This window comes from Nannospalax galili, unplaced genomic scaffold, assembly GCF_000622305.1.
Source record: "Nannospalax galili isolate Female #2095 unplaced genomic scaffold, S.galili_v1.0 scaffold262, whole genome shotgun sequence".
Classification (NCBI taxonomy): Eukaryota; Metazoa; Chordata; class Mammalia; order Rodentia; family Spalacidae; genus Nannospalax; species Nannospalax galili.
The window spans coordinates 813,254-833,185 of NW_008348083.1; the positions used below are offsets into that span (position 1 = coordinate 813,254).

The following is a 19,932-nucleotide window of genomic DNA, read 5'->3' on the forward strand; positions in this document are numbered from 1 at the left end:
GCTGGGATCAAAGGCGTGCGCCACCACACCTGACTTTTTCCTTTTTATTCAGTCCTGGACTGGGTTAGAGTTTCCTAGGGGTGCAAAACTGACATATATAATATATATAATATACATTAAATAATTTATTAATTAGCTTTACTTCAAAGTTATAACAACAGCTGAATCACACCCACATGTCTGGGAGCTTGGTAGTTGCTCAGTCCTTGAGGCTTTGTGGTGCCTCAGCAGTTGGAGGAATCCCACAGTGCCTGTCTATTAGGTGCTTAGTCCACAGAGCTGGGTGCCTCAGCAGTGCCAATCTGGTGCTGAAAACCCAGAGGGTTCCTGAAGAGCTCTGGTCCTCAGCCACCGTTAGGAGCCTGGAAACACTGGCTCGATGTCAGCAGAGCAAGCAGCAGCAGCAGTATAAATCAACTCTATAGCGAGAGGGAAAGCCTAACAAGGAGGAGACTAGCCTTCCTTCTGTCATGCCTCTTTTTATCTGGGCTGCTACCAGAAGATTAAAGTAGTCAGGAATGAGGACAAGTCTTCAGTTGGGGTTCCCTACTTGGGGATTTCAAATTTGGTTCAAGTTGCCATTAAAACCAACCATGATGGCTGGCCGTGGGTGGCACAGGCCTTTAATCCCAGCACCTAGAAAGCAGGGGCAGGAGGATCACTGTGAGATGGAGGCCAGCCTGGACTACATAGCAAGTTCCAGGCCATCTGGGGCCACTGGGAGACCCTGTCTCAAAAAACAAAACAAAACAAAACAAATACACAAAAACCAAAACCAAACAGCAAAGCAACAACAAACCAAACCATCAAAGGACCCCAGTGCAGGGACTGGTGCTGCCCACGTGGGGAAACTCCCTCACAGACATGCCCAGGGGCTTGTCCTCTAGGTGAGTCTAGATCGTGGCAGACTCACAGTATTAACCATCATGGGGGGAGTGGGGACCGTTCTTCCAAGAGGTCTTTAAGGAGTGATAAAAAAGCAAACCTTACTGCAAGAGCTTTTCAGGCATCAGCATTTGCAATTATCCCATTGGCCACAGTGAGTCACTTGACCAAACAAAGATCCTACAGATTTTTTTGTTTTTTTTTTTTTTGTCTGTTTGTTTTGTTTTTTAAGTTTCAAGACAATTTTATTAGAGTTTGAAAGAAAACAACAGGGCAGGTGAACTCTGAATCTTGGCAGCTGTCAAGACGTGGGGATGGGAAGAAAAGAGGTTGCCATGCTCTGTGAGTTAGGCTGAGGTGTTCCCTAAAGGTGGTCAGTGAGCAACCACGAGGCAGGGGGTAGCTTGAGAAAGCCCAACGTGTTAAGTTAGTTAAACATGCTTAGGAAAGGGAAGAAGAAGGAAAAGAAAAAGGAGAAGTTACGGTTTTTGAGTCAGGAAAAGCAGGCAGACCTTGAGCCTTCTAGACATCATTTCTTCGTGGGAGAAACTGCAAGAAATTTCAGGCCACATATTGTTTTCCCACCAGGAAAGTAATGGATTTATTTTGTTCACTCATGGTGACCTGTGATGTGGAACAGGACTTGGCCATGGACCAGAGGGTAAATATTTCCAGCGCTGAGGAACATATGCTTTTTATTGCAGTGACTCACTTCAAACATTTAGTGCAAAGGCAGGCTTAGATGATACACGCACTGATGGGCATGGCTGTGTACCAATATGACGTTATTTGCATGAACCGGTGCTAGCTGCCATAGTCCCTTGAGTTGGGGTTTTCCAACCCAGGGCTTTAAGCATCAGTTATTGCAAAGGTGTAGAGACTGTAAAAGAACTTAAATATTGGGCTGGGGAGATGGCCTGAGATTGAATCCCCAGCACCCACATGAAGGCAGATGTGGTATCTGTAATCCCAGTGTTCCTGTAAGGAGGTGGGAGGCAGACACTGGAGAGTCCCTAGAAACTGGAGGGCAGCTAGCATGATGTCCACAAAGGACAACAAGAGACCGTGTTTCTCAAGGAAAGGTTAGGGTGAGAAACAACACGGGTTTATCCTCTGACTTGTACATGACATCTGGTACGTGTGCACCCACGTTTACACATAAAGATAAGGAAATAAGAAAAAAAGAACCCAAATATTGGCTGTCTATTCCGTTTACACAAGAGATGTTTGGACAGCATAGGGGGTGCATGAACGTGCTGGGGTTAGTGTCACACAGTCAAGGCTCAGTACTTCCCAAGAGTGCTGGGAGTTCTCACACCAGCTATACTTGAGAGAGCCCCAGAACATATGGGCATGTGGGGATCTTGGGGCGCCAGCTGCTGGGCATGGCACTGGTCTCCTGCGTGCACCTGGGGTGCGGCGGGTCCACCGCGTCGCCGTGGGTCTCTGCTACCAGAGCTGGCGGCTCTAGGACCGCTGTCAGCTGCCCCGTCGGTTCCGTTTCAATTTCCACCATGCACTCTCCCTCTCAGTTCGAGACCTGTTGGCCACCAGGTCACGAGGGGAGGTGCGAGAAACGGCGAAAGCAGGGTCTTCGTGAGTCGATGATGGAAGGATAGCCCCCCCCCACCCCCAGACTGGATCACAGGATTTAGTGTTACAGCTTCAGACAAGTGACTCAGCTCAGATCTCAGTGATTCAGCTCCAGCTCCAGCTTTATTGGGGTAAAACTAGGACTATTTATAGTGTGGAGACAGTAGAAGAAGCCTTAGCTGATAGGTACTCCTGGAATGCTTCATTTACATAGGGCCGTGGGCTTCTATCAGGCTATCAGACAACGCCTGATTAAAACCTGGTAGCTCCTGTGCCGGAGGGCATGTATCTTGTGACGGGCATTTCAAAAGTAAGTCAGGGAGGAGAGCAGAAGGCGCCCTGCTGAGGAGTCTCCCCATTCGCGCCGAGCCAGCTTGTGGCTATCCGGACATGGGGAGACTGCTACCCTACACAGCAGGGGTCCCCAACAAGAACACCCAACTTCTGATCTGACTCCTGGCTGCTTATCAGTGTAGGAGCTGGGATTGAGACTTCAGTAGAAGGACTTAAAACCAGAAGACACACAGAGAAACATCAGTATGTGTGTATATGTGTGTGTGCATGAGCGTATATGTGCATGCGTGTACATGCGTGTCTGTGTGCATGCATGAGTGTGTGCATGTGTGTCTGTGTGAAAGGTGCCTGCATGTGTGTACATACATAAGTGTGTGTATGGGTGAACATGTGTTTGTATGCATGCATGACTGTGTATATGTGAGAGTATGCCTGCAAGAGTGTGTGAATATGCACATGTGAGTATGTGCATTGATGTTTGTGTGTGCGTTTGTGAGGGCAGTGCATGTGTGACTATGCATGCATGAGTGTGTATAAGTGCATTCATGTTTGTGTACATATGTGCATGTTTATATGCTGTGTGCTTGCATGTGTGTGCATGTATGTGTATGTGTTTGGGTGCATGCATGTGATATGTGAGTATGTGCACATATGTGGGCATGTGTTTGTGCATGAATAAATATGTGTGTTTATGTGCAAATGTGCATATGTGTGTGCTTGAATATGTGTATGTCTGCATTCACATTTGAGTGTGTGCATTTGTGAATATATGCATGTGTGTGCATGCATGAGTGTGCATGTGTGAACTTGTGTTTGTGTGCATGTGAAAATGTGTGTGTGAATGTCTTTTTGTGTGCATGTGTGGCCATGCATGTGTGTTTGTGTGCTTATATATTTATCTAGTGTATGTGTGTGCACATGATGAATGTGCACATGTGAAAATGTGTGTGACTGTTTTGTGTGCATACATGTCTATGTGAATGTGTGTACATACATTTGTGCGTGCCTGTATGCATGTACTTTCATGAATGTGTGCATGTGTGCGTGCGTGCTTGTATGTGTATGTGTGTACTTTTGTGAGTGTGTGTGTGCATGCATGAATGTGTGTGTGTGATTGCGCATGTGCTGGTGCCAATGTGTGCTTGTGCAGAGGCCAGAGAAGGATGTGGTGTGTCCTGCTCTATGTCTCTTCACCTTATTCCCTTGAGACAGGGTCTCTCACTGAACCTGGAGCTAGGCTGCTGACCAGCAAGACCTAAGATCCTCCTGTCTCTGTTCCTCCCCCCAGTGTTGGGGTTACTGGCATGCTGCCACATACTTAATTCTTTAAAAATATGGGTGCTGGGGATTTGAACTTGGGTCCTCATGGTTGTGTAGCTAGCACTCTTACCATTGACCCACCTTCCCAGCCTCATGCAGTTTCCTTCAGGGTCTCTTTCTGTAGGCATGGTTGATGGAACTGCACAGTTTTTTGTTTTGTGTGTGGGGGTGTTGCACATATGTGTGGGTACCTGTGTATAGAGATCAGAGGTCAACTTTGGTTGTCACCCTCAGGCACCATCCATCTTATTTGCTTTTTGGGGACAAGATCTCTACTGGCCTGGAGCTTGCCAAGCAGGCTAGTTGGCCAACATGACTGTGATCCACCTGTCCCCATCTCCCAAGATCTGGGATTACAAACATGCACCATCACACTACTTTTTTCGAAAAATGTGGATAATGGAGATTAAATTGAGGTCTTCACGCTTGCCTACTGACTGCACTGTCTCTCCAGCCCTGAAGCTCCATCTTTAGCTGCCTTTCCTCTCCCTGGAAGACATGTACTATGAATGTCTCATATGTCTGATTGCATAGTTGGTCCCAGCCAGGAGTGGTGGTACAGGATGGTTCCTCAGGTTAAGGTGCCTGCCTGTTAGGTAAAGGTGCTTGCGCCCAGTCCAGAAACTTGCACCAGGTCCCAGGAAGCCACATGGTGGAAAGAGAGAGGACTCCTGGAAGTTGTCCTATGACCTCTACATGAGACCTATGGTACCTATGTAGAGGTCAGAGGACAACTTACAGTAATCAGTTCGCTCCTTCCATAACATGGATTTCTGGGGATTGAACTCAGGTCATCAGGCTTGGCAGCAAGTCCTTTACCTGCTGAGCTATCTTGCCCACTTAATGCCCGATGTTTTTATGTTAGTTCTGAGGATCCAACTCTGGTCCTCATGCTTGTGAAGCAAGCCCTCTTACCAATTGAGCCATCTCACAAACCCTGGGCACTGATTTTTATCTGAGGGTAATGGGCTGTCCTAACTATGTGGGGGACATTTAGGAGTATGTGGGGACATTTTGGGTTGTTGCAACTCAGACACAGATTGCTGTTGGTGTTAAACAGATGCAGCTCAAGGGTCCTGCTCTGCATCCTGTAATGTTCACAAACCCTTGTAGGAATGTCTTACAATATGGACAGAATCTGGTCTAAAAAAAGCTGCTGCAAACAAGTTCACTGAGCCATGTGCTCTTGTGACCTGTGCACCTGCCCTTGATCCCTTCAGACCTCACTTTGCCCTCCACCCAAAATAGAGAATGAATGTGGGTGTGCTTGCATTAATGTATCAGAGCACTGGGATCAGCCTGTTAGTAGTCATATCCTCATTGGAAGTCGTGAGAATTTGAGGCATTACTGCACCTCTTTTTTAAAAAAAAAAAAAAATTTATGTGTATGAGTGTATTGCCTGCACGTATGTAAGTGCACCTGTGTCATGCAATGCCCAGGGAGTCAGAAGGCAGCGTCACATCCCCTGGAACTGGAGTTATAGCAGCTGTTAGCAGCCATGTAGGTGCTGGAAACTGAACACAAGCATTTGGTGCTTTTCACTGCTGAGTCATCTCTCCAGCCCCCTACACCTAACTCTTAAATTTAGTTTTTTTTTTTTTTTTTTTTTTTTTTTTTTTTTTGGTCTCTTTGAGACTCACTATGTAGACCAGGCTGGCCTTGAACTCACAGAAATCTGACTGCCTCTGCCTCCTGAGTGCTCGGACTAAAGGTGTGTGCCACCATGCCCAGCCTAAATTTAGTTGTTTTTTTTCTTAAAAAACATTTTATTTATTATTTTTATGTGTATGAGTGTACTGCCTGTATGTATGTAAATGCCCCAATGTCATGCAATGCCCTTGGAGGTCAGAAGAGGGAGTCAGGTCCCCTGGAACTGGAGTTACAGACAGTTGTTAGCTGCCATGTGGGTGCTAGGAACCAATCCTGGGTCCTCTGCAAGAGCAGCTAGTGCTCTTGACTACTGAGCCAGCTCTCCGGGCTCTTAAATTTAGTTTTTAAGAGTGAATCCAAACTCAGAGGATACTTGTTCCCCTAGAAATCTTTCAGAACCCTCTGTCTCCTTGAACTGCTAGATGGAACTCTTTTTCTGGAACTATCTTCTGAGTCCAGCCCCACCCATAATTTTATTCAAAATGGCTTCTACGGCTTCTATTGGGGAAATACAAGCTTGACTCCACTCAAATCTTAACAGACCATCCAGCCTTTTTATATCCAGCCTTGTTCTAGAATAAATATTCTAGAACAGATATTCCAGAATAGATATTCATTGAAGGTCACATGTCCTTCCCAATCTCCACTGGATCCATTGGAGGTGGGACATCATCTTTTAGTGCTTTGATATGTTAATCCTCAACATGCCCACATTCATTCATTCATTCATTCATTTATTATCTTTTTGGGTGGAGTATCAAATTGAGTTTGCCTAGGAAACAAGATCAGCTGCTAAAGTCACAAGACACAAGAACATATGGTTTTACTGGGGTTAATTAAAAGTCAGAAGTCCATATTATGTCCATTTATAAAAGTCATTTCCACAAGACTTGTGAAGTATGTTTGACATTGTATGTATGTGATATTTTATGTCTAGTGATCAAAAGGCAAGATTCTCTGATAAGGGTGGATCAAAGTTGGTAGTTCCCCAATTGATGCTAGAGAAATAGTTTTGAGTAAAAGTATGGGTGAGGCATGGCTGAGGAAGCACAGTTCTGTAAGAGATTGGAAGGGACAAACTCTTAGAGTTTGGGTCCACTCTTTTTTATTTTGTCTTTTTGAGACAGGGTCTCCCTACAGCCCCAACTGACCTGGAACTCACTATGCAGACCAGGCTGGTTCAGGGAGTTGAGACAGTGTCTTTCTATGTAGCCCTGGCTGGCCTGGAACTCACTATGTGGACCACTGACAGTGGGCTGGGATTAAAGTCATGCACCATCATGGCTGGCCACCCTTAGCTTTTAAAACTAACACTGAATAAGCTGATTATTTATTCAAATAAAACTGTAATATGCATGGCTTAGTAATGCTGCAGACCTCAAAACCACTGTGAAGACAAATCTATCTTCAAATATCAGGAGTATGTATTAGTCACTTTTCTGTTGTGATAAAACACTCTGACCAAAAGCAACTTTGGAGAAGAAAGGGTTTATTTTAGTTTATACTTTCAGGTCACAGTCCATCACTGAGGGAAGTGAGGGCAGGGACTTGAGGCAGGGACTGAAGCAGAGGCTGTGGAGGAACACTGTTTGCTGGCTCATGCTCAGCTAGCTTTCTTACACAGCTCAGGACTACCGGCCTAGGGATGGTGCTGCCCACAGTGGGCTGGACCCTCCTACATCAATCAAACAATCAAGACAATCTCCTGTAGACATGGCCATGGGCCAGTTGATCTAGTTAATCCCTCAATGGAGCTGCCTGCCCTTAGATGACTATAGGTTGTGTCAAGTTGACAGCTGAAGCTAACTGGGACAAATGTTGAGCCCAGAACACCTCACTTTAAGGTAAAGGAGTAAATCTGCCTCTGCCACTGGGTCATTGTGAATCCTGCTGTCTGCCAAGCTGGGGGAAGTGAATGAACTCCATGTACACTGACCCCCCTTTTCTCTGCTTCATCTTCAGCTTGATGTGCACCCCGTGTCTGGGACCATGTCCTAAGGTCTGTCAAATCCTTGAAGGCGAGAAGACCATCGATTCAGTAACATCTGCTCAGGAGCTTCGAGGCTGCACTGTGGTCAATGGCAGCCTGATCATCAACATTCGAGGGGGCAGTGAGTACTCTCAGGAGGTGCTCCACATTTCCTGTCAGCTGTGAGCCAGGAAGGAACACAGCCCACGGTTTCCCACACATTCCTCACTTATTGCACATTCATCCAGGTACACTGGCATCGTACATTACTGTAGTCCCAGCTACTCCTGAGGCTGAGGCAGGGGATTGCTTAAAGCTACTTTTAGATTAGCCTGAGCAGCACAATGAGACCTTGTCTAAAGAAGCAAAACAACACAACAAGCAAACAAAAAGGAGCATCATTCAGTGGCCCTCATTAGGACAATCATACCAGAATTTGTCTCAAAACCTGAAATACATTCCTTTGCCATAAATTATTTTCCAGTGTGCACCAGGAATATATGTGTGGAGCGGGAGGTTCAGGGAGTTGAGACAGTGTCTTTCTATGTAGCCCTGGCTGGCCTAGAACTCACTATGTAGACCACTGACAATGGGCTGGACCCTCCCACATCACTCAAAGATCAAGAAAATGCCTCATAACACGCCCACAGGCCAGTCTGATAGAGGAAATTTCCCAGTTTGAGGTCCCTGCTTCCCAAGTGGGTCACGTTGGCAACTGAAGCCATCCAGCAAAAGTGGCCAATAGCATACTCTATTGCTGACGTTCAGGCTAGCCTCAATCTTGATATGTAGTCAAGGATGACCTTGAACTTCTGATCCTCCTGCCTCCACTTTCTGAGTGCTGGGATGACAGGCAGACAGGAGCCTACACACACACACACACACACACACACACCATACATACACATGTGCATATATCACACACATGTTATGGGATGGATAAGATATTTCTGCTGCTCACAGGCGTTCGTTTTATCCCATAGAACTTTCTGAGTGCTGGGATGACAGGCAGACAGGAGCCTACACACACACACACACACACACACACACACCATACATACACATGTGCATATATCACACACATGTTATGGGATGGATAAGATATTTCTGCTGCTCACAGGCGTTCGTTTTATCCCATAGACAACTTGGCAGCTGAACTGGAGGCTAACCTTGGCCTCATCGAAGAAATTTCAGGGTTCCTAAAGATCCGCCGATCGTATGCTCTGGTATCACTTTCTTTCTTCCGAAAGCTACGTCTGATTCGAGGAGAGACCTTGGAAATTGGGTATGTGAGCTTGATACTGTATGGTAGCCAACTAGGAAATTCATGAGTTAGAAAAACTTGGGAACTGGGGAAATGGCTCAGTGCAGAAAGTGCTTGCCTTGCAAACTTATAAACACCTGGGTTTGGTCTACAGAACCTGGGTTTGAGCCACAGAACCCAGGTTTTTAAAAAAAGCACGCTTGTAATCCCAGTACTGGGGAGGCAGAGATAGGTGGATCCCTGGGGCTTAATGGCTAGCTAACCTAGCCTTCTTAGCAAGTTCCAGGCCATTGAGAGACCTTGTCTCTGTCAACCAGGGTAAAGTATGAGGAACAGGGATGACAGCTGAAGCTGTCCTCTGACCTGTACATATGTACATATGTACCCTGTGCTCCCCTGTGAGCACACCCCCCACCCCTAGACTAAAGAAAAACTTAGGGATTTTATTTTCTTTGTCTTTTTTTTTTTTCCTGACAGGGTCTTCCTATAGTCCCAGTTGGCCTGGAACTCACTATGTAAACAAGGCTGGCCTTGAATCTCACAGAGATATGCTTGCCTCTACCTCTTGAGTGCTGGGATTAAAGGCATTCATCACCACATCTGGCAATTTTATTTTTCTTTTTAAGACCCAAAATGAAACATCTATTAGATGAAAGTCTTAGAATGTGCCTTAATGTCCATCCAGGCAAGAAATCTAGTTATCTAGAAACTTCTCCAGTGTTGGTTCTGTTGAAAAAAAAAAAATCACAGCTCTTACCTCAAAGGGTTGATAAGGAGACTATTTTGGAGGCAGATATGAGTGACCACAGCCCAGGACACAAGTTCAAGTTACCCCCAAGTTCCATATTCCAATGTGTTAATAGTTTTATGGAGTTTTATAGTAACAGAACAAAGAAAAAAAATCAAGACACGTTTCAAAAATACTGGTGGAAACATCAGGTAGTTGGGTTACAGCAAAGGGGAGAAATAGCTGTAAGCCTCAGATGCTATCTGATGACACTATATTTTATGTGTATGTGTGTTTTGCTTGCACATAAGTGCATCCATTTTGTGCAGTGCCCATGGAGGCCAGAAGAGGGTGTCAGATCCCCTGGAGCTGGATTTAAGGTTGGTTGTTAGCTGTCATGTGGATGCTGGGAACCAAACTGGGGTCCTCTGTAAGAGCAACCAACGCTCTTAACCACTGAGACAGCTCTCCAGACTTCGACAATACTCTTAGCCTTTTGGTTGGTAGAAGCTAGTAGTCTTGTTAATACATTCCAAAAGCTTTCACCTGTTAGTCACAAGATGTTAGGTCAGACACAGGTGAAGGAGGAATAGCTATTTTAAGGGGGCTAAAAATAGCCCAAGATAAATTATAATTAGGCTCTGGACCTGGAACATCCCAAACTCTCCAAAATCATTGAAGTTCTAATTAGTTGATTGTCCTTGCAGAAGGCTTAGTGTAAGGTGTTGCTCTTTCCAGGAACTTTGGTTCACAGTTCCCTGATGGAGACTGTACTGTGCCTTGTTGAGCTGCGTATCTTTGCTGGCCCCTGAGAGGCCTTATCTTCACGCTGTCTTCCCAGCCACCCTCAAAATTTCCCCTCATTTCCCTTTCACTCTGCTTTCCTTCCCAGGCGGCAAACCTGGGCTCCCAGCCATGGCCTTTAACTTGGGATATTGCTCTCTCTGTGCTGAAATCTTGAGCCCTGACTTCCCTCCTTACCCCCACCCCCCAAGCCTGTCTACAGCTTACCTCAGATGACCTCCGAACCTCAGGCACAAGTGTTCTTACCCCATTATCCGTCCTTGTTTCTGGGATTCTCCTGTCTTCTGGTCTCCTCAGAGTTGACCCTGCCTTGTTAGTCAAACAAATACAAATCCAGGTCAGTTATGTTTTGAATAAGTAGAGAGCAAGGAGTCTGAGGAAGACCATCCAGAAATGCTATCAAGAATTGAGTTTCTTTGACGCTGTGCGCCTTGTGATTACTAAATTGCTGCCTCCTCCCCAGGCTCACACCTGTAGAACAGACAGGAAGTGAGGGAAGGGAAAAAAGGCCATGCTCAGCATTTGGTCTTAAAGCAGCACAACACAAAACCAAGCAAACTTGCTTTGAACCTCTCATACTTTTACCCCCCACCCCACCCTCAACCTTGATTTCTACTTCTGTTGTACTGTAAGATCTGGTCACGTGGCTGTGCTAGCCAGCCGTAAGGAGGGTAGGAAAAAGCCACTATCTTTTATAGCCTCTGTAATTGAGGAAGGTGATTGAAAAGAAGGCTTCAAAGGCTTGTGAGAACCATTCATGCCCCTTAGATCATCTTCTTGAAACACCCATCTGATTTTTCTCCTGCAAAATTAACATTTTTTTTTTTTTGCTACAAAATCACCTTTTTAAGCTCAGGCCTTTTGTTTAGGTTTTCCCAATCCTTCCTGCCTAGACTATTTGGAGGCAGACCACAGCTAGCCAATACAATTATAATTCAAATCACTTATGAGACTTACATTCCAGTTGCCATATTTTGAAAAATATTAAATGACGGGGAGGCGAGGTTAGTTTTATTTATGCATTTTACCTAGCCCTTCATATCTAAAATATTACTAAAATGTAGAATCATTAATAAAACACGCAGATCGTTTTCAGCCCCCTTTCTCTGGTCTTTAAAATCCATGTGTGTTTATTTATGTGTATTTTTATATGTTTATTTGTATATTGCTGTTTATTTTTTAATTGAATTTTGGGAATCAAAAAATATTTTTTATTTACTTTATGTGTATAAATGTATTGCTTGCATGTAAGTGCACCTGTGTCATGCAGTGCCCACAGAGGTCAGAAGAGGGCGTTGGATCCCCTGGAACTGGAGTTACAGATGATGGTTGTTAGCCACCATGTGGGTGCTGGGACTTGAACCCTGGTCCTCTGCAAGAGCAGTCAGTGCTCTGTTATAACTGCTGAGCCATCTCTCTAGCCTGAATCTTTGTGAATTTTATACATTTTGATCATATTAGACCCTTCTCCACTTTATACCATTCTTATCATGCCCTGTCTGATTTCTTGCATATAAAGGTCTATGGAGTAAAACTTGTATCCCCAAGTGTCCTTTGGTGTGGGTCCATCCACTTTAGCCTGGTTAACCTACCAGGAGTAACACCTTTAAAAGAGATTGACTCCCCTTTCCAGCAGCAGTCAGTTGCCCGTAGTTCATCAGCTAGGACTGGGGTTTCCTACCCACTTTCCCACATCTATGCTGGGACTTTGACTGGCTTTAGTTTACATGGGACTTGTGCATGCTGTCACCATTGCTGTGAGTTCATATGAGTAATTGACCAGCTGTCTGGGAAACTGTTTCCTTGTGGTCATCCACCACCTCCAGCTCTTATAATCTTTCTGCCCCCCCTCTTCTGCAAAGATCCCTGAGCCTTAGGAGGCAGAAGTTTGACACAGGTTTCCTATTGAGAGATAAGAGCTCTGTAATCTTTCATTCTCTGCATGTTGAACAGTTGTGGGTCTCTGTGTTAATCACCATCTGCTGTATAATCTGATGTATTTAGTCACTTCTCAGGCTGGAGGAGCTTGCAGGTCTAGGGGGTGCACCAATCAGAGTGACCTGAGCAGACTTGAGAATGATTTATTTTTGAGACCTGGTCTCATATAGCCCAGGCTAGCCTTGAACTTGCTATGTAGCTGAGGACCTTGGACTCCTGATCCTCCTGTCTCCCCCTCCTGTTATATGTGATGCTGGGGTTGGAACTTGGAACTCTTGAGTACTAGGCAAGTACTCTACCTACTGAGCTATGTCTCCAGTCCCCCACCCCCTTTTCCTCCTAATTCCCAAATAGTTTGGAATGGCCCATGTGTGGCCCATTCATGCCATACACAGTGAATGGCTCCAGTGTTCCACTACAGGGGTTTAGATGCTTCCCTTTCCTCATTCTTCTCCTGTTCCTGGCTGCTAATTGTTCAAAGGACCAATGTAATCAAGTCGCTGATGTGATCTAAAGTAAAACTTTCTATCTTGAAATGCCTGTAGGCATCATATATTAACCTACAGTTCCTTCCTCCAGTGTCTGGGGAAGCTGCACATTCTTGTTCTTGGTCTGGTATATAGTTAGACTAGAGGGTTTTGTTCCCTGCAGCCTCCAGGTATTTCCTCACACCTGTCAGGGGAAGTAGGGTACTATGCTCTTCCCCGGGCTCAGCTCAGACGCCTCTGTCTTCAATCTTTTTCCCCTTCGAAATTCAGTTTCCTCCTCTGCTCCTACTTTTCTTCTTCTCGTTTGCCCCTACTGGGGATTGAATGAAGTGCCTGATGCCTGCTAAGCAAGACTCTAGCACTGAGTCACACCCCCAGCCCCTCACTGGGGATTCTAGGCTGTCACTCTACCCTGAGCCACGCCCCCAGTCCCTCACTGGGGATTCTAGGCTGCCACGCCCCCAAGCCCCCAGCCCCTCACTGGATGATTCTAGGCTGTCACTCTACCCCTTGAGCCATGCCCACAGCCCCTCACTGGGGGATTTTAGGGAGGAGCTCTACCTCTGAGCCAGGCCCTCGGCCCCTCACTGGGGGATTCAATAGGAGTGTTATATTATTGAGTCTGTATCAAGCAAGTAGCTGGGTTGGGGTTGTTGCACTGAAGGAGAGTGACTCCAAGCCTGGCTCCTGCCCTTGGAGTTGGAGACAGCTTGGTGAGTGACTCAAGGTGTGTGTGTGTGTGTGTGCTTCCTTCCATAGGAACTACTCTTTCTATGCCTTGGACAACCAGAACCTGCGGCAGCTGTGGGACTGGAGCAAACACAATCTCACCATCACTCAGGGCAAGCTCTTCTTCCACTACAATCCCAAGCTCTGCTTGTCTGAAATTCACAAGATGGAGGAAGTTTCCGGAACCAAGGGTCGCCAGGAGAGAAACGACATTGCCCTGAAGACCAATGGGGATCAGGCATCCTGTAAGTCATTTTATCCGTATGCTCCTAATGGTTGCCCTTCCTCAGTCACTACACTGGTCTACAGGGGCATCACTGTCCTCTTGTGAGCTACAACTTCACTGTGGAGAGGGTTTCTCAAACAGGAAAGGCAGGTTTCTCTGTGTGTGTGTGTGTGTGTGTGTGTGTGTGTACATGTGTGCGTGGTGTGTATTAGTTATTGTTTTTCTATTACTGTGATAAAACACCATGACCAAGGCAATTTATAGAGGGAAGAGTTTATTGGGCTTAAGGTTCCATAGGGTTAAGAGTCCATCATGGCAGGAGGCAGCTGGAGCAGAAAGCTGAGCCTTCACATCTTCAAGCAGCTCAGGAAGCAGAGAGTGAAGTGGAAGTGGGCAAGGCTGTGAACAACTCTCAAAGTCCGCTCCCAGGGACTGCTTCCTCCAGCGAGTCTGCGCCTCCCAAAGCTCTGCAAACACCACCACTGATGGGGCCAAGTATTCCAGTACTTGGAGTCTATGGGGGCCATGTCTCATACAGACTACCACAGTGTGTAAAAGTGGGTGTATGTACACATGTGTGTTGAGCCAGAGGACAGTCTTGAGTGTTGTTCCTTAGGTTCTCTTTCTCTAAACAATATCTTTCACTGGGTTGGAACTGGCTGAGTAGCCTAGGCTGGCTGGCTGGAAGAGCTGCCAGGATCCACCTGTTTCTACCTTTCCAGAGGTAGAATTATGAGCATGCACCACCAGGCTTGGCTTCTGTGTGTGTGTGTGTGTGTGTGTGTGTGTGTGTGTTCTGGGAATGGAACTCAGGTCCCCATGTGTGCAAGACAAGCACTTTCCCAACTGAGCCATCTCCTCAGCCTCCAGAGGCAGGTTTTATATATCTTATTTGCACTAGTTGTTCCAAGCACAGAGTCTGGCACTGGATGATATCACATAAGCACTGCAGGTGTGCATGGCGCCTCCTATGGAAACATCAGGCATGGTGCTGGTGCTGAGGGCTTCAAAGTCCATGAATGGACGTGAGTCCATATCACCTGGGAAGTGCCAGGCTTGAGGTCAGGGGCTGGGGAGAAGGCTCAGTTGGTAAAGTACTTGCTGCACAAATATGAGGATTTGAGTTGTGATCATCAGAACCCACATTAGAAAGCTGGGGACTAGCTGGGCTTCGTGGCTCACACCTTTAATCCCAACACTCAGGAACCACAGTCTCAAAAAAAGCTGGGTGTAGTAGCATCCACTTGTGATCCTAGCACTGTGAGTGTACAGACAGGAGGATCCCTGGGGGTTGCTGGCCATCTACTCTAGCCAAAAAAGCTGTGAGTGCCAAGTTCAGTAAGAGACCCTATCTCAAATAAACAAGATGATTGCACCTGAGGAGTGACAGCTGAGATTGTCCTCTGATTTCTGCATGCACATGCACCCCTCCCCCCAGGTACCTCCTGTACATTATGACTGACCTAGTTTCATTTCTTTTGTTGTGATAAAATACCCTGACCATAAAGCAGCTTAAGAGAGAAGGGTTTATTTCTGTTTACAATTCCAGATCACAGTCCATCATTGTGGGGCAGTTGAGACAGGAACTTCAGCTAGTCACATCACATCCACAGTTTAAGAGCAGAAAGAAATGGATGCTCACTCACTTGCTTTTAAGCTTGTGCTCAGCTATCTTTCTCAACTCTTAAGACAGGTCAGGCCCCCCTGCCTAGCGAATGCTTCCGGTGTTGTTTGGTTTTAATTGTCAACTTGACACAAGCTAGAATCGCCTAGGAGGAGAGATTTTTGTTAAGTTTAATTAATTTTTATTTTATATGTGTGAGTGTTTTACCTACATGTATGTGAGTGCACCCATGTGTACAATGCCTGTGGAGGCCCGAAGAGGGTGTTGGATCCCTTGGAACTGGAGTTACAGATTTTTGGCCACCATGTATGTGCTGGGATCAAACCTGGGTCCACTGCAAGAGCAGCCAGTTCTCTTAACCCCTGAGCTATGTCTTCAGCCCCAGGAAGAGTGTCTTGGTGAGGGATCATCTAGGACAGGTTGGCCTTTTGGCATGTCTGTGGGGATGGTCTTGCTCATTAACTGAGGTGGGAAGACCCTCCCAGGGTGTACACAGCACCATCTCATAAGTGGGGCCCTGTATAAGAGTGAGAAAGTCAGCTGAGCGTTAGCAGCCGGCAGCAGCCTCCAGCACTCATTTCTCTCTGCTAGTGACCTCACTTCCTGTCTTGACTTTGCTGGAGTGGTAGACTGTGACCTGGAATTGTGAGCCAAATAAACTCCTTTTCTCTCCTAAGTTGCTTTCTGTCAGGGTGTTTTATCACAGCCACAGAGATGAAGTAGGACACTCCCAAGTGTGCACAAGGCTGCACACTGATCTAAAACTAACTACTCAGTACTCCAATTGCCTGCTTTATTTATTTATTTACTTGAACTTTTCTAGGTGAAAATGAATTGCTTAAATTTTCTTTCATTCGAACATCTTTTGACAAGATCTTGCTGAAATGGGAGCCCTACTGGCCCCCCGACTTCCGGGACCTCTTGGGATTCATGCTTTTCTACAAAGAGGCGTAAGTAAAGGGATACAGGCGGGTATTTATTCCTTTTTTTTCTTGCTGTGACAAAACAACTGTCAAGAAGAAATTTGTGGGGACTGGGGAGATCGCTCAGCAGTTAAGGGCACTGACTGCTCTTGCAGAGGACTGGGGTTCAGTTCCCAGAACCCACATTGGGTGACTCACAACTGCCTGTCACTCCAGCTCCAAGCAATCTGAGACCCCCTCTTCTGGCCTCTGCAGGCACCTGCACACTTGTGCATATTTTGCCTCCACGCAGATGCACACATACACATAAGTGAAAATAAAAAAAATCAATTAAAAATAAGTTAGAAGATAATTGAAGACACTGATGTTGACCTCTGGCCACCACACACGTGTGCACACATATACACTTACACATCCACACATATACAGATACACATATATACACACATGCATACAAATGCATATTTTCTGAGGGGATAGGGTCTCCCTGTAGCCCCAGCTAGCCTGGATCTCACTATGTAGACCAGGCTGGCTTCAATCTCACAGAGATCTGTCTCCCTCTGTGCCTTCCTGCCCCACACATGTGCATTTTTAAAAAGCCAGGTGTGGTTACATGTGCTTGTAATCACAGCCCTGAGGAAGCAGAAACAGGTGGATCTTTGGGGCTCGCTGGCCAGTCAGTCTAGCCTACTGGGTGAGTTTCAGGTCAAGTGAGACACCGTGTCTGAAAACACAAGGTGGGAGTCAGGCGTTTAGTCCCAACACTGAGGCAGAGGCAGGAGGATCTCTGTGAAGCTAGCCAGGGCTACATAGTGAGATCCTATCTCAATAAACAGACACAAATCCAAGGTGTATGGCTCCTGAGGAAACATACCTGAGCGTGTCCTCTGGCTGCACACACATAAAAGTGTACCCCCATGAACAGACACACACGCACACAAAATGTATTCGTTTATATTCACACTGAGGTAACCCTCCTCCCCCTATTTTGTCTCCAAAGCCCTTATCAGAATGTGACAGAGTTTGATGGGCAGGATGCATGTGGTTCCAACAGCTGGACCGTGGTAGATATTGACCCACCCCAGAGGTCCAATGATCCCAAGTCCCAGAACCACCCTGGGTGGCTGATGCGGGGCCTCAAGCCCTGGACCCAGTATGCTATCTTTGTCAAGACCTTGGTGACCTTCTCTGATGAACGCCGGACCTATGGGGCCAAGAGTGACATCATCTATGTTCAGACAGATGCCACCAGTAAGTGTCTTGTGAATATGGGCTTGCTGTTGAATTGATTCTGGTGCCTTTGGTTGGGAGTGCAGTGATGGCTTGAGACAGGCTCTATCCTATGGCAGTTGGTTTCTAGAGATGCTAAAGACTGAGTTTGTGTTTTTAGAGGATAATGTAGACACAACTACCTCGGAGTTAGAGTTCACTCTTGGGGGCTGGAGAGATGGCTATGTATTTAAGAGCACTGGCTGTTCTTGCAGAGGACTTGGGTTCAGGTCCCAGCAGCTACACGGTGGTTAACAACTTCCCTAACTCCAGTTTCAGAGGATCTGACACTCTCTGGCCTCTGCGGGCTTGGCATGGATGTGGTGCACTTATATACGTGCAGGCAAAACACTCATATACATAAAATAAAAATAAATCAAAAAAAAGTTTAAAGAGTTCACTCTGGGGACTGGGAGGTAGCTTAGTGGGTAAGAGCATATGTTGTGCAAGCATGAGGACTTGAGTTCAAATCCCCAGTACCTAAATACAAAGCTGGTGTGGCCATGTGTATGCCTGCTATAGTTTACTTTCTATTGCTGTGATAAAACACTGACCAAGACCAACTTGAAGAGGAAAAGGTTTATTGAATCTTACTTTTCCAAGTGCCAGTCCATCACTGAGGGAAGCCAAGGCAGTAGCTGAAGCAGAGACCATGGAGGAAGGCTGCTTACTGACTTGCTTCTCTGGCGTGTCCTAGGACTGCTTTCTTATACAACCCAGGACCACCTGCCCAGGGGTGGTACCACCCACAGTGGGCTGGGCCCTCCCACATTACTCAACAATTTAGAAAATGCCTCACAGACATACCTATGGGTCAGTCTTACAGAAAAAGTTCCCCAGTTGAAGTTCCCTCTTCCTGGGTGTGTCAAGTTTTGACTGAAGCCAACCATGAATGGAGGACAGAGTCAGGAGGATCTCTGGGGTGTTGGCCACCAGCCTAGTTTCAGGTTCAGTGAGAGACCCTGTGGCAAGGGAGTAAGGTGGAGAGTGATAGAGCAGGATACCCCACGTCCTCCCATGATGTGTACACACACACACTCACACACGCACGCACGCACGCACGCGCACACACAGAGTGCACTTTTGAACTCATAGCAGCTGTGATTATGTGCACAAGATTGAGCCTGTCAACATTCTGTCCTAGAAGGAGGAGGGCCTCATTAAGTCAACTCCCTGGGTCTTACCTACTTCTCCCCTCCCTGAGAATTGATAGGTAGTTAATGGTTGCTAGGGGGCAGGGCTCACCAGGTCCTTCTTTTCCTAAGTACTGGTAGACAGTTAACAGTTGCTAGAGGCAAGGCTCACCAAACACTCCCTTCCCTAAGTATTGATAGACAGTTAACAGTTGCTAGGGCGTGGGCACACAAGGTCCTCCCCTCCCTGAGGTTTGATAGACAGTTAACAGTTGCTAGAGAGCGGGGCTCACCAGGCCCTCCCTTCCCTAAGTATTAATAAGACAGTTAGTGGTTGCTAGGAGGTGGACTCACAAAGTTCTCCCCTCCTTGAGGTTTGATAGACCGTTAACAGTTGTTAGGCATTGGGGCTCACAAGATCCTCCCTAAGTGATAGTTAATGCTGCTGGGGAGGGGGAGACACTTGCTTTAGTGAAGTAGTCACTGGTAAGAAGCCCATGCTCCTGTAAACCGCCCCCCCAACCATGAAAAGAGAAGCAGGGACTAGTTAGGAGGAGGAAGAGGGTGGGGAAATGGGAGACAAGAGGGCAATGGAGAGTGAACACGACCAAAGTACATTATAGACCTGTATGAAAATGTCATAACACACCCCATTATGATATTCAATTAATATATGCTAATAGGAATGTGAACATCTTAGAAGAGACATATAGTATCCCCTCCATGCTTAGATTTGCTCGTTTGCAGTTCCAGTTTACTGGAGATCAATCATACCCCCAAAATAGTCAATGGAAGATACTAGAATAAAACAGTTTATGTAACTTTCAAAACATTTCTATTAACATTGGGCATGTTGGTGCATGCCTGTAGTCTCAGAATTTGGAAGGACCAGGAGGAGTTCAAGGCCAGCCTGGACTACACATCAAGAACAAGTTTAAAAATAACTAACCAAATGAGTAAATAAACAATTAATAAAAAAGAAAGCTAGGCATGGTCATATACATCTGTAGTTCCATCACTTTACAGGCTGAGGCAGGTGGACTGCTGTGAGTGTGTGGCCAGCCTAGGCTACAGAGCAAGACATTGTCAGAAACA

At 46.2% G+C, this 19,932-nt stretch overlaps 1 protein-coding gene across 1 annotated transcript in view; it reads left to right on the forward strand.

The window, feature by feature from the left end:
- The window catches only part of Insr (insulin receptor), a 178,729-nt gene that overhangs the window by 104,996 nt on the left and 53,801 nt on the right, over positions 1-19,932 (forward strand). The window contains exons 4-8 of the mRNA XM_017800993.2: positions 7,706-7,854; positions 8,853-8,997; positions 13,693-13,907; positions 16,336-16,462; positions 17,436-17,686. Of these exons, the coding sequence (XP_017656482.1) occupies positions 7,706-7,854; positions 8,853-8,997; positions 13,693-13,907; positions 16,336-16,462; positions 17,436-17,686 (887 nt within the window). The remainder of the gene's footprint in view (positions 1-7,705; positions 7,855-8,852; positions 8,998-13,692; positions 13,908-16,335; positions 16,463-17,435; positions 17,687-19,932) is intronic.